Source organism: Aquarana catesbeiana, linkage group LG01 (genome assembly GCF_042186555.1).
Source record: "Aquarana catesbeiana isolate 2022-GZ linkage group LG01, ASM4218655v1, whole genome shotgun sequence".
Taxonomy (NCBI): domain Eukaryota; kingdom Metazoa; phylum Chordata; class Amphibia; order Anura; family Ranidae; genus Aquarana; species Aquarana catesbeiana.
The window spans coordinates 696552647-696569936 of NC_133324.1; the positions used below are offsets into that span (position 1 = coordinate 696552647).

General features: G+C 42.6%; 2 protein-coding genes across 3 annotated transcripts in view; one reads left to right on the forward strand and one right to left on the reverse strand.

Annotated features, from left to right (window-relative positions):
- Positions 1–7750, reverse strand: part of MFSD8 (major facilitator superfamily domain containing 8) — a 35231-nt gene extending 27481 nt beyond the window's left edge. The window contains exons 1-3 of one of the 2 annotated variants that reach the window (XM_073603775.1): positions 7566–7750; positions 4943–5075; positions 1081–1166 (exon numbers count right to left, since the gene is read on the reverse strand). In XM_073603775.1, the coding sequence (XP_073459876.1) occupies positions 1081–1166; positions 4943–5007 (151 nt within the window). In that variant the 5' untranslated portion in view covers positions 5008–5075; positions 7566–7750. Of the gene's footprint in view, positions 1–1080; positions 1167–4942; positions 5076–7565 lie in introns of those variants that run through there. The other variant, XM_073603782.1, reaches the window with a different exon arrangement.
- A 764-nt stretch (positions 7751–8514) lies between these two features.
- Positions 8515–17290, forward strand: part of ABHD18 (abhydrolase domain containing 18) — a 74944-nt gene continuing 66168 nt past the window's right edge. The window contains exon 1 of the mRNA XM_073603788.1: positions 8515–8655. The gene's annotated coding sequence lies outside the window, so the exon portion shown is untranslated. The remainder of the gene's footprint in view (positions 8656–17290) is intronic.

Here is a 17290-nt window from a genome sequence, read left to right on the forward strand (position 1 = left end):
ACGCACATGAACTTTAATGGCACCTCAATCTTAGTCCGTAGTGTTCAATATTGAGTTGGCCCAACCTTTGCAGCTATAACAGCTTTAACTCTTCTGGGAAGGTTGTCCACAAGGTTTAGGAGTGTGTCTATGGGAATGTTTGACCATTCTTCCAGAAGCACATTTGTGAGGTCAGGCACGGATGTTGGATGAGAAGGCCTGACCCCCAGTCTCTGCTCTAATTCATCCCAAAGGTGTTCTATTGGGTTGAGGTCAGGACTGTGTGCAGGCCAGTCACATTTCTCCACCCAAAACTCTCTCATACATGTCTTTATAGACCTTGCTTTGTGCACAGTCATGTTGGAACAAGAAGGGACCATCCCCAAACTGTTCCCACAAAGTTGGAGACATGAAATTGTCCAAAATGTTTTGGTATGCCGATTCCTTAAGAGTTCCCTCCACTGGAAGTAAGAATTACTAGGGTTGCCACCTCATCCCTTTAAACCCGAACACATATGAATTACACAGGTTCTGAGGCTAATTAAATGCACATGAGGCACCAAGTTTAACTACCACCTTAATCAGCCACAGAACCTGTGTAATTAATATGTGTTTGGTTTTAAGGGGATGAGGTGGCAACCCTAAGCCCAAACCCTGAAAAATAACCCCACACCATAATACCCCTCGACCAAATGATTTGGACCAGTGCACAAAGCAAGGTCCATAAAGACACCTTCGTTCCAACGGTCTGATGCTAGTAAGGAACCTCGCCAGCACCATTATCTTCTCCCCAGTTTATTCTAGTGTCTAGAAGTGCTAGTATTCAGATGTTTAGATTGGCCAACACAGGAGTACAGTCAACCTGATGCAAAATGAGCTGTGCATGCGCAGCTCAACGTACATTCCGCAGAGGATTTCATATAGGCAGGAAAGTGTTCTTTATTACAGAAAAGACGTTGAATGTCTCTTCCACAATAAAAAGACTGTGCCTGCTCACAGTTTATTTTCTACATTTAACTCCACTTTTAAAACGCAGCAAGACATTATCTGACAATTACACTCCAAGGTTCACCAAGTCTTATTTGGCTGGTCAATACTCACCTACACTGCTGAGAAACATGGTAAGGTACATAATCCTGATGGACCACCATCTGCTTTTGTTCTGATCTTGAGTTTCAATGACAATGCTAGAAACACAAAATCATTTAATGGAAATATTACCTAATAAAGCAGATGACAGATCTTTTATCAGAATAGCAAATGGGCTGAGAAATCAAAATATGCCAAGAGTTTAACTGTAACCGTTTTAAAGTTCACTTTAATGGCTATTTACACTCCTAAGCTTTAATGAACATGTTCCAATGTACAAAGACACATGTCATGGTTTCTCATAATAAAGATAGCGTCTGTTCCCATTGCTGTTGGAAAAATAAAACGTTAGTTTGTTTGTGCATTTTATTGCCTTGGGGGCCATAGAAGTCAAAGGCAGCTCATCATAATTCTTATGATGTTTTAATGCACTGGCAACAAGTATTTACATGTCTTGGTCAATGGCTGTTAACCCTCTCCACTCAAACTTTTAAATTTAAAAACACACTGGAAACATGCACAAAAAAAAGCATGTCAATGCACAAAAGAAATGCACGTTGGCGCGCAACAACACACCTGCCTAGTACTACAAAGAACAAAACAAAAAAACCCCATCTCTATGCACATACATATATTTAAATCGTCCGTTAGACAAGGTGCACTTGTGTTACATTTGCTAGTCAAACCCACTGGTTCAACCTTCTGGTGACATACATTCATACTTACATTGAACCTATGGCTGCGGCCTTCAGTGACGGTTTACATTCTGACTGTCCCCGAGCATTACAGCTTCATAGACTTCTATGGGACTGTCTCCAATGGTTCCCGACCTTGCATCACAGCCCCATAGAAGTCTATAGGGGGGCTGCAATGCACAGGCATGGCCAAGACAGTGAAACTTGCAATCCTGGATGTAAACAATCACTGGAGGCCATCGCCTTCGCATCATAGTAAGTATACATCTGGGAAGGGAGAGGGTGGATTCGTTTAGGCAAAGTTAAAATCAGTATTTTTTGCTAGAAAATTACTTAGAACCCCCCAAACATTTATAAAATTATATTATATTATATTTATATATATATATATATATATATATATATATATATATATATATATATATATAAATAAAAGACTCTGGAGAATGAAATGGCGGTTGTTGCAATATTTTGTGTCATACGGTATGTGCGCAGCAGTCTTTCAAACGCTATTTTTTTTTTTTTTAAATACACTTCACTGAATTAAAAAAAAAGTAAACAGTAAAGTTAGCCCAATTGTTTGTATATTGTGAAAGATGAGGTTACGCAGAGTAAATAGATGGCTAACATGTTACGGTTTAAAATTGCACACACTTGTGAAATGGCGAGAAACTACGGTATTTAAAAATCTCCATAGGCGACAATTTAAAAAATGTTAACGGCTACCAGGTTAGAGTTACAGAGGAGGTCTTTTGCTAGAATTATTGCTCTCGCTGTGACGATACCTCACATGTGTGATTTGAACACCAGTTACATTTGCGGGGACGTGGGCACTTTAAAAAAAAATTTTTTTTTTTCTTATTGTATTTTTTTTTTTAAAGCCACAGCCTAAAAAAAAAAAAAAAAAGGATCACTTTTATTGCTGTCACAAGGGATGTAAACATCCCTTGTGACAGTAATAGGCAGTGACAGGTACTCTTTATGGAGGGATCTGGGGTCTACAAGACCCCAAATACCTCTTTTGCACTTAAAAGTATTCAAAATGCCAAAATCAGCATTTTGGAATACTAGAGATTTTTTTTAATCGGCGCCATTGGCAGCCGAGCAAACTGGAGGACGCAACGTCGCTTCTGGGTTACTAAATCGGAGACCCACCAACGTACCCTCCCACTCCTTGTGATAATAGCAGAGCGGCATCGGTTATCATCATCAGAAAGCCGACCACCAGCTCTAAAAAACAAAAAAAACGCAAAAAAATGGTAGCAGGTTTCAACCCTGTACAACCACTTCAACAAAATGATGTACAGGTACGTTGTTTCGTTTGAAGTGGTTAAAGCTGAAGTTCAGGATTATCGAATATTCTCTTGTGTATCTTTTCCAGATCGGTGCAGTAATCTAACGTGAAAAGCTTCCTGTGCAGGAGCTTCTTGCTCTCTCCTTGTGCAGGGTGACTGGTCTTGTATGCACACTCTTCTGCAGTGGGTAGAGCTGTTAGGCCCACAGCTCTGCTCTCAGCTTTGCTATGTATAGCCCAGTGATGATGTTACTTATACAAAGTAATATCCGGATTTAAGGTCAATGTCAATGTAAAGAGGAAAGGATCTCCGCTACTCCTGACCAGCCATAGGTAAATAAACAATAAAGAGTGGCTTCAGCCTACATGTCTCCACCAAACCACACACCCAGATGTTTGGTGGAGACCTGTAGGCTGAGGCCGCTCTTTATTGTTTATTTATTTGGGCTGGTAGCGGAGATCCTTTCCTCTTTACATTTACCAACCCCCTGGATTGGTACTAGAACAAGCCTGCACCCCATGTTCTGGGACACAGGGATACACTTTCACCTCTAATTTGAGCAGTACCAAAAGCAACCAAATGGGTTTCCAAAGCCATTTGATCCATACAAAGAGCATTTACACCTATTCTTCTGTAGCTATGGAGGAATACGTGTAAATAGGAGTTTTTTAGTCTGAAGTTTGAATTAATTGTCCTGTTCATCAATGTCACCAGAGCAAGAATAGAGGGGAAAGCTTCAAAACGAGGACACTTGTCCCCACAACAACGGTAGGCGGAGAGATATCACCTGAGCAAAGAGCATTTCTAGTACTTTTTAAGCATTTTTTCCCCAGAGTTCTACAAGATTTGGGGCATTTTACAAGCTTTGTGCAAGCTTTTGCACGTATTTCAGGTTTGGCAACCTGGAACCAGATTTTTGTATGCTCGAGTTTTTTTAAGGCTACTTTCACACTCTGCTGACGTCACCCGCTGCCATCTGTACTGATCTGGCATTGCCGAGAGCTGCCTGGCGTTTTTAATAAGGCTTCACTCAAGAGGAAAGTAATTGTAAGTGCATTACAAATAAAGCAGTTTGCTTAAATACACAGAGAGCACTTAGATTGTGTTTTTTCAATGTTTCATGACTTCGGGGGGACGGTTATCACCTGAGAGATCCTGTGACAGGGTATTATCCACTGGTTCCATGTCCCCCTGTGTATTTTGACATTTATCAGTGGCTACAGAGGTCAACACATTGAGGTGAGCGAAGCACTAGAAATGTCGGTGGTGGGCTCATTCACACAAGGAATTTGGTGTGTTCTGTCTGTCTTGGGATTTCAAGCACAAAGGAGTCTTCGAAATTATTTCTTTCTTTTTGTCCCTCTCATCTGGATATGGACATTCTGTAATTTACTATATGCTCTGCAACGTTTATTATTATAAATACTTTGGTATAACAAAAGCAAAAACATATTTTTTTTTTTAGTAATGGATAGAATGGAGAGAGATTACAGCGCCTGTCTGTTTTTATTGCTGTCTGTGCCCCTGTTAAGGAGATTCACCCTCTCTATTTGTCCTGTTTACCATTAGGATTGAAAGCAAAAGAAAAAATCCAAATTTGGGGTTGTTACCAAAAAATTAATAGAGGGGAGATCTAGTCCATCTAGTTCACCACTAGTTCTGGTGACCTGGGGGGTCCCCAAGGAATTTCCTTAATTTGCAGCGATTTCCTTTCACTTCCCATTTGGCTCTGGGACAGGAAGTGAAGGGAAATCACTGAGGGGGGGGGGATTGACAGGTAAACCTGAATCCTATCCAACCACTTTAAGCACTCTCTGCAAGATGTCAAGTGTTACTGACAATTCATGCTGGTCGTTTCCTTTTTATGAACATTTGCTGCATTACCTCGGGTCTGGTGGCGATGACTGCAGTAGCGGCGAGCGCTCCTCATCTTCACTCACTGAAGCCATGATGTCTGTCAGTAATCACACGTCTTTATACCATACATAGCAGAAGAACGAGGCGGAAGTCTGGACTCCTAAAGGAGACAACATTGTCACTCAGTAATAAAGTACTAGCACAAACAAAGCTAAAAACTGATCACTTCATCCCATTTGTGTATAGGGAAGATGCTCATGGGTCGGATCATACCGCCAATGAAGACTAGAAACTCAATGATGACACGCTACAAAAACAATGCAAAATTTTCTAACATATTTATTTAATCTCCTTATGGGTAAATTTCCACTTAGAAAATAATGTTCTTTAGCAAAGAACATACAATTCCACATGAATAATTCTGCTACCAAAATTAACGTGTGCTGTAAATTGATTCCAGCATTGCTCCTGTTTCTTCTTGCTGGAGGCTGCAATCTTTCTGAAGGCCAGAGCCCCTGAAAAGCAGTAAATCATAAAGAGGAACTAAACCCATAGTTTTAACGGTTTAAAAAAAACGTTACATTCCGGGAATGTTGGGATTACTAACTGTCAAATGTACTTGTGTCCTCAACAAAACTGTCAAACCATCAAATGACTGGTGTCATAACTGATCAGGATTGGGCTGAGCTGCCTGTTCCTGCTATCGCGCATTTCTTTACATGTCTGGATGTCCTGTGGTGGCCTCCTTTCTCACCTTTGCTATGCTGGTTTTAACTTGGATACTTGTAAGTGCAATTCTTTTTAATAAATTCAATCTCTAAGAGGTTTTACACCACCTAGCATTTATGTTTTGTTTGGATCTGGCTATATGTTCGCTGTGTGGGTGGAATCCTTTAGATACTTTGAACTGTTCCTTCATACAGCCCTTGTTAGAGATCTCTACTGGGAATACTACATCAAGCCCGTATGACCCTTCATAATAAAGGATCCAGGCTCTCTGGTAAGGGTCCAATATTTTGTGGTGGTGGCAGATTCACCTGGTGGAGGGATTTGGATCCATTCTTATCTACAGTTGAGTTTGATATTTTGATCATTATGGTCCTTTTTCGACTGTTTCATATTTACTGTACTTTTGAAGTATCACTTATTTTTAGTGCAACACCTTTTTTCTTTGCTATATTGTGAAAATACCTCACATTTGTGGTGCTGCATTTGTTTCACATTTAATTTTTTGAATAATTTCTTCACATGCGCAGTATTATTTGTTATGAAAAAGTCATAACTGATCAAATGTACAGCACCTTGGCAGTTGCAGATCAAACAGAAGCAGCTTCCTTGGCTGTAAAGGATAGCAGGGTTTAATTACACTTTAAGGCTGTCAGAAGATCGGCCTCTACAAACTCAGCAGTACCTAAAAATAGAGAGCAACTGAGCATGTGCAAAGCAGGGTGGGACAGTGTATTACTGGATTGTACACAGTATAGACGCTTATTTTTAAATTATTTTATAAATGTACATAATATAACTGGGTACTAACATTTATAAGTAAAGTTAATCCAGGGAATATCAGATTGCCTCTTGGGGGATCAGGAAGGAATTTTTCCCCTGCTGGAGCAAATAGAATTATGCTTTGCTGGGGTTTTTCACCTATCTCTGGATCTACTGTGGGTATGGGATTGTGCATATGGGATTTTCTGATTCTCTTTATCGGTTGAACTAGATCAGGGCTCTCCAAACTTCCTATACAAAGGGCCAGTTTACTGACCTTCAGACTTTAGGGGGGCCGGACTGTGGCCATTGGGAGTAGAAAAGGTCCCGATGTCAGTGGGAAAAAATAATGCCCCATTTTCAGTGGGAGTAATTGTGCCCCATCGTTGGTTTTATTGGGAGGAATTGCGCCCCATCATTGATGTTATTTGGGTGTTATTGGACACCATTGTTGGTGTCATTAGGAGGAATTGCACCCCATCTTTGATGTCATTGGGACCCATTGTTGGTGTTAGTGGGAGGAATTGTGCCCCATCGTTGGTGTCATTGGGAGGAATTGTGCCCCCTTCACTGGTGCCAGTGGGGGGAATTCTGCCCCATTGTTGGTATCAGTGGATGAAATAGTTCCCCAAGGGCCAGATAAAAAGCAAGCATAGGGCCACATCTGGCCCCTGGGCCACAGTTTGGAGACCACTGAACTAGATGAACGGGTGTCTTTTTTCAACCGGACTAACTATGCAACAGGTATCTATACCTGCAGAAGGGACCAGCCTGAAGTGATCTAGCAGGACTGACTAAAGTTTCACTTTAGGGTATAACTACAGGAAAGTTTTTCTAAAGTTTTGGATAGAGTAAGGTGGGAAATCTCCCCAATGGGACCAGATGGCAAAAATAAAGAAATAAAAACTGACAGGGGTTATAACCCTCCTAAACTCTATCCATATTGCAAAAAAAGGTTTGACGTTAGTTACTCTTTAAAAAAAACAAAAAACAACCTTAACACTGAAACAAACATGCAGGAAAAAAAATGACTTTATTGCTGAGGTTTGTTTTTGGAAATCTGGGGCATCTCCTGTAACTACTAATGCTATATGTAAACTAGAACCTTCATTACAGTGGCGAATCAAAATAATCAGCGAGGCTAAAGAGACTGTTCACTTACCTTGCGCAGCCAGTCCAAGCTACATTACTACCAGATTCCCTAAGCTTCCAAATATGGGTCAAAGGACTGTGTCACATGACCAGGGTCCCATTCTTCCGCCAGTTGTCGCCATATTTATTGTGGGCAAAAAGTCGCTAACTCCAGGGAGAGAGTATTCAACGGTGCTGATAATAACTATACACGTCTAGCTGTTGTTATTCAAAACTCCGCCTTAGCGCTGTTAAAGATTAGTAGAAAATGAATGCACGTTGCCGCCATTTTATCGTAGCCTGCGCCACTACTTTTCTAGATAAATTATTACCATGTATACATGACTTATCTATTTACGGGCTTAGAGTTATGTGAATCTCTTTATAGTGCAATTATGTGCGTCTGCAGTATTTCATGTGCTCCGTGCCGCTCCCCTCTACATTCCGCTCACAGGACGGGACGCCCATTCAGAGGTGACGTCATGGCCCCGCCCCGTGTCTTCTGTGCCCCGGTGTTTCATCAGATTTGGCGACCAGTCAGAATGTGTAACGGAAGTGACGGTCCGTCGCCGCCATCTTGCTACACCCCGCACTCCTCCATAGTAAGGATACACTGAGAAGGGGGAAAGCGGACATCTTGTTACACCCACAGGAGCTTTGTATTTTACACTCATTTTTAACAGTAAATTGAGTTTATATAGCGAAATACAGCACTTAAAATTCCGTCTGACTGGTTAGATGTTGAATCTTAAAAGCAGCGGCAAGCCTGCTCATCTCATAGGTTTGCTAATCTGACAGAATTTGGCTGCTTTTAAAATTCAACATCTAAACAGTCAGATGGAGTTCAAAGTACTGTATTTCACTATATAAACTCACTTTACTGTTAAAAATAAGTTTAAAATGCAAAACTCCGGTGGGTGTAACAAGATGTCCGCTTTCCCACTTCTTAGTATATCCTCATTATGAAGGAGTGCGGGGTGTAGCAAGATGGCGGCGACGAAACGTCACTTCCGTTACACATTCTGACGGGTCGCCTAATCTGAGGAAACACCGGGCTGGTTCCCATACAGTAGCAGCCAAGCGGAGGCGCCTCCTGGCGGTACAGCGGCTGATGTCACCCCGTGAGTAGAGCGGTCCCCTAAGTCCCCTGGGAGAATGGAGGGAGGGGGCGGGCTGTGACCCTCTAGTAACTTGTCCATGGAGAACTGGAAGTGTCATGACCTCACTCCAATGTATGGGGATCATGGCAGACATGACCGGTCTCCTGTTATTGGGTGACCTTTGCTCCTCCATATTCTCAGTAGCATGGGTTTAGTCCTCCAATGTCCTGTGTGGGGACACCAATTTGTAGACATGCTTTCTTAAAGGGGAACGCCACCCTAAAATGACTATTTGGACACTGAACAGCCATATAATGTGTGTGACGTTTTCCGTTCTCTGGTTGAACAGTAGACGTGAATTCAGGCGTCCTCCAAGCTCATCTCTAACCAAACTTGTGCTTTTTTTTTTTTTTTTTTACTCCAATGAGCTGCGGCTTGCATTGCTTCATTGTCACCTAAACAACATGGTGGACTGGGGGCGGGGTTGACCAGGCCCTCTGCTCATTAATGTAGAAGAAGAGTGCAGGTTGGTCTAGAGTGGCATACAGAGTGGCATACAGAGGATGCCAACCTCATCTGTGTAGTCCAGCAATAAGCCTTTGAAACTGCCAGCTATGATCAGTGACACCATGCAACTCAAGGTGTCACCCAGCCCTCCTCTTGATTGGCTGCATCATTGCACAAAGGATGTGAGCTCATGGACTAAGCTGTGCATGTCTGTTATTAGTAATGGCTGTTTGTTTCAGAGAAAGCCATTGATGTCATGTGCCCACCTTTCAGATCTGATCAAGGCAAATGTCTTAATTCCCCCCATATATGCTAAACAGCTTCTATGGAGGAATCTACCACTTCCGGCTATTGTATTCTGACAGCCTGCACCCTGCAAATGTCACAATACCCCAACAGTGGCTACAGCGGATTGGATAAAGTGGCTGTTGGACAATTTTCCACTTGGCTCCTTTGGCCTGGGTTCACACATGCGGGAACCAGTGTGATTCTAGTGGCGGTTCCCGCATTGCACCTCCCTCGCAGGAAGTTAACACTGTCCTCTGCGAACCGCTATAGGGGTGAATACAAAGTTAATAACACCCCCAGTTCGGATCGCAGTGCGAACTGTGAATTCGGACAGGAATTGGATCGCATGGGTGTGAACTAGGGTTGCCACCTCATCCCTTTAAACCTGAACACATTTGAATTACACAGGTTCTGAGGCTAATTAATTGCTGATAAGGCACCAAGTGAGTTTAATTACCACCTTAATCAGCCACAGAACCTGTGTAATTAATATGTGTTCCATTTTAAAGGGATGAGGTGGCAACCCTAGTGTGACCATCCATGAGATCCGATTCCAATCAGAGAAAAAAAGGTTCCTGCAGCAATTTCATGAAAATCCAATGCAAGTTCATCCATACAAACTGACATCATGTGATCTGCACCGCAATGCAGTGCGAATCAGATGCAATGTCTGTGTTCACGATAGTGTAAACCTCAGACATGAAATATGAACAAGGCATAGCCTTCTATAGCGTGTACTTGTCTCAATCTAGAGCACTGAGTGTCATTTCTGCCTTCTGCGTCATTCCTCTGCTATTAGCAGGAATCACTTCTGACAAGTTTAACTGACACCTAGAGAAAAAAAGGTGACACGGAGGGATCTCCAGCTGATTGACAGCCTCAGATTCTGTTCCTGTATGCTGTGTGGAGGGGGATGTGTCCCTTCTTTCCAATCAGCTCTTAGAGCTCTCCTCACTGAGCTCTGCAGAGTGTAAGTTCAGCTCATTGTGCCCTGTTTTCTGACAGCTCAGACAAGCTTTATAAATTCTGCGCTATGAATGGATGTAGAGAAGAGAAGACAGCAGATAACCAGTTAAAACTTTTGTAGGAGGATTTGTTTCATTTCTGTGTATCACCTGAGGCTGGTCACTTCACTGGGTGTAGGTAAGGGTTTACAACCACTTCAACTTTCAAGTCAAAGTTTTTTCAAGCCTGGTGGAGTTGGCAGGGCCACCTATGGCCTGAATTTCAGTTAATTAAGCAGGAATTGGGCAAAATTGAGCCATGTGTCGCTGGCATTAGGGGGAATGATGTAAAAAAAAAAGGGGGGGGGGAAGTATGTGTAGAAATCGATATTTAGTATTTAGAATGTGCATGTATGTTATTTTCATCTGTCTTAATAACCCAACACTTGGCTTTTATTTTGGAGTCTGTGGCTTTGACTTATCTATTCAAGCCATAGGTGACCCTGCTAACCCCACCTGGCTTGACAGACTTTGACTTGAAAGTTAAAGTGATTATAAACCCTCAAATACACCCAGTGAAGTGACTGACCTCAGGTGATACACAAAGAAAACAAATCCTCCTGCATAAGTTGTACCTGTTTATCTGCAGTCTTCTCTTATCTACATCTTTTCAAAGTGTAACATTTACTAAGCTTGTCTGAGCTGTCAGAAAAAAAGGAGGTGGAGAGCTGAAATTACTCTGCATGGCTTGGTGAGGAGAGCTCTAAGAGTTGATTGGAGGGAAGGGACACACCTCATTTCACACAGCAAACAGCTGAGGCTGTCAATCTACTGGAGATCCCTCCCCTGTCACAATTTTTCTCTTGGTGTCAGAAACATTTGTCAGAAGTGATTAATGCTGATAGCAGAAAGACAAAGCAGCAGGCAGAAATGACATCTAGTGCTCTGGACTGAGACCGGTACACTATACAGGGATATGCTTTGTTCATATTTCATGTCTAATCTTTACAACCACTTGAAAAAATAAGTGTGCTTTCAAACAAAGTCTACTTTCTTTTCTTTTTTTGACCCTTTCTCCTGACCAATCCAAATCCCCCCTCCCTCCTCCACAGATGTATCTGACAGCCACGTCCTCCATTGTTTACATCCAGGGGTGAAAGGTTCCCTCCCCTGGCTGTCTGTGAAGTATATTCTTCTATGGGGCTGGTCTACCTTCATCTCCAACAGCTTCATAGATACAGTGCCTTGCAAAAGTATTCACCCCCCTTGGCATTTTTCGTGTTTTGTTGCCTCACAACCTGGAATTAACATGGATTGTTTGAGGATTTGCATCATTTAATCTACAGAACATGCCCACAACTTTGAAGATTGTTTTTTTTGTTTTTGTTTTTTTTTTTTTTTTTTTATTGTGAAGCAAACAACAAATAGGACACAATAACAGAAAAAGTAAATGTGCATAACTATTCACCCCCCTAAAGTCAATACTTTGTAGAGCCACCTTTTGCGCCTATCACAGCTCCAAGTGGCTTTGGATAAGTCTCTATGAGCTTGCCACATCTTACCACTGGGATTTTTGCCCATTCCTCCTTGCAAAACTGCTCCAGCTCCTTCAAGTTGGATGGTTTGCACTTGTGAACAGCAATCTTTAACTCTGACCACAGATTTTCTATTGGATTGAGATCTGGGCTTTGACTAGGCCATTCCAACACATTTACATGTTTCCCCTTAAACCACTAACGTGTTGCTTTAGCAGAGTGTTTGGGGTCATTGTCCTGCTGGAAGGTGAACCTCTGGTCTAGCCTCAAATCATACACAGAGTGGTACAGGTTTTGCTCAAGAATATTCCTGTATTTAGCACCATCTGTCTTTCCCTCAACTCTGACCAGTTTCCCAGTCCTGACTGCTGAAAAACATCCCCACAGCATGATGCTGCCACCACCATGTTTCACTGTGAGGATGGTGTTCTTTGGGTGATGTGATGTCTTGGGTTTGCGCCAGACATAGCGTTTTCTTTGATGGCCAAAAAGTTCAACTTTGGTCTCATCAGACCAGAGCACCTTCCTCCATACATTTTGGGAGTCTCCCACATGCCTTTTTGCAAACTCAAAATGTGCCATTTTGTTTTTTGTTGAAAGTAATGGCTTTCTTCTGGCCACTCTGCCATAAAGACCAACTCTATGGAGCATACAGCTTATTGTCATCCTATGTACAGATACTCCAGTCTCTGCTGTGGAATTCTGCAGCTCCTCCAGGGTTACCTTAGGTCTCTGTGCTGCCTCTCTGATTAATGCTCTCCTTGCCCGGTCTGTGAGTTTTGGTGTGTGGCCGTCTCTTGGCAGGTTTGCTGTTGTGAAATGTTCTTTCCATTTGGTTTTGATAGATTTGATGGTGCTCCTAGGGATCATCAAAGATTTGGATATTTTTTTATAACCTGACCCTGACTTGTACCTCTCAACAACATTGTCCTTTACTTGTTTGGAGAGTTCTTTGGTCTTCATGGCAGTGTTTGGTTAGTGGTGCCTTTACTTCACCAACTTAGACTATTGTGTTCTGATCCACCACATATAATTCAAATATAAAAAAAATTGAACTAAAGGCTGTAATGAAATAAAATGGGTTAAAAGCCAAGGGGGGTGAATACTTTTGCAAGGCACTGTATCTATGAGGCTGTACTGCACGGCCATGGCCAGAAGAGGGAGCTTTTCACCACTGGATGTAAATCATGGAGAAAGCACTTGTTAGAGCTCAGTAAATATATATGGGGGGGTCAGATATCTCAGGGCAAAGGGACAAAAAAAAAAAAAAAAGTCTACTTTATCTGAATATGGACATCTTTTTTAAACCTGTACTCCAGGCAAAAAAAGAAATCAAATATTTGTGAGCTGTTCTTCCTGCCAAAGGGTCTGCATTTCTGTCCATCTAGTCTTACTAACAGCTCTGTTAGTTTAGATTCACACTAGCCAACGCTCTGAAAAACCATCCGCAGGTGATCGCTTTTCAAGATGTGGCTAAGCAGCCTGTCCTAAGCATTAGGAGGTGCCGGTTTTCCAGCAGGTTGTAATCCTATGTGGCTGGTGGGCATGTTGAACCAAGCTTTCTTGTGTCACTGCCAGATGTGATACAGGGCCCATAGGACACATTTTCAAGGTAACAGACTGCCAGGTCTAACGGTAGCTGGCAGAAATGTGTCCCTCCCCCTCCCCCAGTGGCTTTGCAGAGCTCAGTGGAATAGATAGGTTGTGTCTGGGTATGTAGGCTTTATCTACTGCAGAATGTTTTGGTAGTGATGACGTGGAGAGATGCACACAGCTTTCTGTCATATATGGAAGGCAGAGTGAGGTTAGGAGAAGGGGAGATGTGCATACATGGCGGTGTAGGAGCTTTCTCATTTAATTAGGGCGTCTTCATTCACCAAAAAGCATCTGATGTGTATGGGTCACCTCCACAATGCTAATAGGAAATGGCATTTACTACTAACAATCTATCGTTGTTGGCTTGAAAATGGAAATAAACATCCACGTTGCAAACATGCAGGATAACCAGGTACAGCTGAAATATGCAGAATTATATAAACATAATGCATATACAAAATGTTATTTCTTGGAAAATACAATATGTTTTTTGTTTGGAATTCCATTTTTTAAAGTGATTTTTTTTTTTTAAATAACAAACATGTTATACTTCTTCTGTGTAATGGTTTTGCACAGAGCAGCCTCGATCTACTTCTTTTTGGGTCCCCTGCTGGCGGTCCTGGTTCCTCCCCTATACTGAGTGCCCCCAATAGCAAGCCTGTGGCTTATCCCCGTCCCCTGCTCTCTCCTCATTGGTTCACTGGCTGTGATTGACAGCAGCAGGAGCCAGTGGATCCTGCTGCTGTGTGAGCCAATGCGGAGAGAATGACCCGAGAGAGCCGCTGCTCTCATGCACATTGCTGGATCGAGATGGGCCTCAGGTAATTATAATGGGGGCTGCATACTGAAGGTTTTTACCTTAATGCATTAAGGTAAAAACCTTGAAGTGGTTGTAAAGGCTGAGGGTTTTTTTTACCTTCCTGCATTCTATACAGGAAGGTAAAAAACCTTCTGTGTGCTGCTCACTCTGTAGCTCCCCCTAATACTCACCTGAGCCCTCTCTCGGTCCAGTGATATGCACGAGAGCCTCGGCTTTACCGGGACTCCCTCACCTCATAGGCTCAGACAGCAGTGGCTCCCACTGCTGACAATCACAGCCAATAAGGAGAGAGTAGGGGCGGGCCAAGCCTCAGCTCTATGTGTCTTATGGACACCAGTGCCCCCATAACAGGCGGCTTGCTTTTGGAGGCACTGGTCAAGGAGGAAGAGACAGGAGCGATGGTGGGGGACCTGAGAAGAGGAGGATCAGGGCTGCTCTGTTCAAAACAAAACCATTGCACAGAGCAGGTAAGTAGTTTGCTATTACAAAAAAAAAATCCAAGCCTTTAGAACCACTTTTTAATTGTAAGTGCACTTACCATTTTTCCTAAAGCCACACAAATACCTATTGATCCTGCCAATGACGCCCCTCTAATGCAGCTTTCTGGAATGGGGGGGGGGGGGGGGGTGAACTTTGCCTCATATAGTCTGTGCCTTCTTGTACTACAGTGGGATAGGAGGATGTTTGGGGAGGGCGTGGTTATCTGCATTACCACTGCTGATGTATAAGGCTGTAGCTTGTCAATTAGTACCTGGCCACACACCCTTTCTCTGCTCCTTTCTGGATTGACAGCATTGCCTCTGTTTCTGAAACCCTCCCACTGTGAGCTGCAGTGTCTGGGAGGGGGAGAATGTGATATGCAAATGAAGGACGATTTGGCCGACTCAATGGAGGTAAAAGAAACTTGCAAGATGCACGAGTGACGTCACCGCATCTCAAGGCTGGAAATATAGCAAGATTGTCCTCTAGCCCATTGCAGGAATACATTCTTGTGGGGTTTCAGGGTCTGTGCAGGGGTGTTTGATGTGACTGCATTGTCTGCAGAGAGATCCAAAACCTGGTTGTGCTGTTTGGCAGGGGTGCCCAGGTGATCGGCTGGCTGAAAAGAATTACAAATCCTTTGACAGGTAAAACGGTTCTCGCAGTATATGGATTCCACTGTGTGTTTGGTTTTTGCCTGGGGATCAGCTTTCGCTATTTTCCTGAAGTATGGTAGAATAGATCACTTGTTGCAAATTCTAAAACCTTGTACTCTGTCAGCGTGGCGAGAATGTTATGCATTGCTGCTGTTGTTGACATTCCTTAGAAATATAAAGCTGTCCATGTACCTATGACATATCGCCCCCTCACCTCTTGTCAAACACCCCTAAAAAAGCAATCCAATGGATCGCTCTTCAGAAGAACTAGCTCTAAGGGATGTTTTAGAGCATAATAAATAAAACATATTCAGCTCTTTAACCACTTCCGGAATATATACTGTATATACAGACCGATCTGTATTCTGCTACATATTAATGGTAAAAAAAAAATCCCATTAAGCGTATATTGATTGCTTTGCACAAAGGTTGTAGAGTCTACAAACTATGGGATATTTTTATTTATTTATTTGTTTTACTAGTAATGGCGGCTTTCAGCGACTTATAGCGGGACTTTGATATTGCGACGGGCATTTGGACACCAATACATAGTTACATAGTCAGGTTGAAAAAAGACACAAGTCCATCTAGTTCAACCATAAAATACAGTGATCGGTGCTAATAAAATATGCACTGTCGCTGTACTAATGACACTGGCTGGGAAGGGGTTAAACAGGGGTGATCAAAGTGTTAAGTGGGGTACACACTATAAGAAAATCGGGTGAACGTTCGTCCGATTTTCCTTGTTTCACAGCAAATCGGAACTGATGAGCAAGCATTCTCGTACGACAAAGGCTTTTTTTTTTTTTTTTTTGTTTCTGTCTTTCTTTTCTGATCTTTCTTGTACAAAAACAGTACACATTAAACAAAAATCATTTGTTCTGTTCCTGTACGAGAAAAATTTTAAAGTTTGTCCATTCGGGAATTTTCGAACGAAAATTCGGAATTGGTGAAAGATGTGTACACATTATACGAAAATCGTACAAAAATTCTTCGGATGAAAATGTGCGCCCGATTTTTCTTATAGTGTATACGAGCCTTTAAAGCAGTTGTATGCCCGCAAAAAACAAAATGGAAAAAAAAACCTGTAAGGCAAAGGCATAATGTTCATTATGGGCATTATTGAGCTCATTATGAAATACCGTATTTATCGGCGTATAACACGCACATTCATTTTAAGAGGGAAGTTTCAGGAAAAAAAGCTTAAATTATAAATAAGGAACTTTGAAGCAAAATAAGGGTCAGTGCCCATCTGCAGCCTCACCATTGCCATCAATGCAGCCTGATCAATGCCCATCTGCAGCCTCACAAGTGCCATTAATGCAGCCTCATCAGTCCACATCAATGCAGCCTCACTATTGCCATCAATGCAGCAGCCTCACCATTGCCATCAGTGCAACCTGATCGATGCCCATCTGCAGCCTAGAGGGGACAGGGAGTGGGGTTGGATGAGCACCGACAGATTACATACAATGAGAATCTCCTATGATAGACAGAACAGTGATCCAATGGCGGCCCAGGAGACGGGACTTCCTATTACAGAGGCCGCCAAGTAAACAGGAGATTCTCACTGTATGTAATCTGACGGCGCTTGTCCCGCCCCCCTCCCTGTCCCCTCCGAGGCAGCTAAAATTGAAGTATTGGCGTATAACATGCACACGCTATTTGCACCCGATTTTCATGGTGAAAAAGTGAGTGTTATACGCCAATAAATACAGTACTTCCTGTAGAACGAAGCGCCCGCACCACCTCCCGGTCACTGCTAAGGGAGCTGACGTGTCGGCGTTTCTTCTGGCTTCGCTGTGAGTGGGCGGAGCCGCGATGACATCA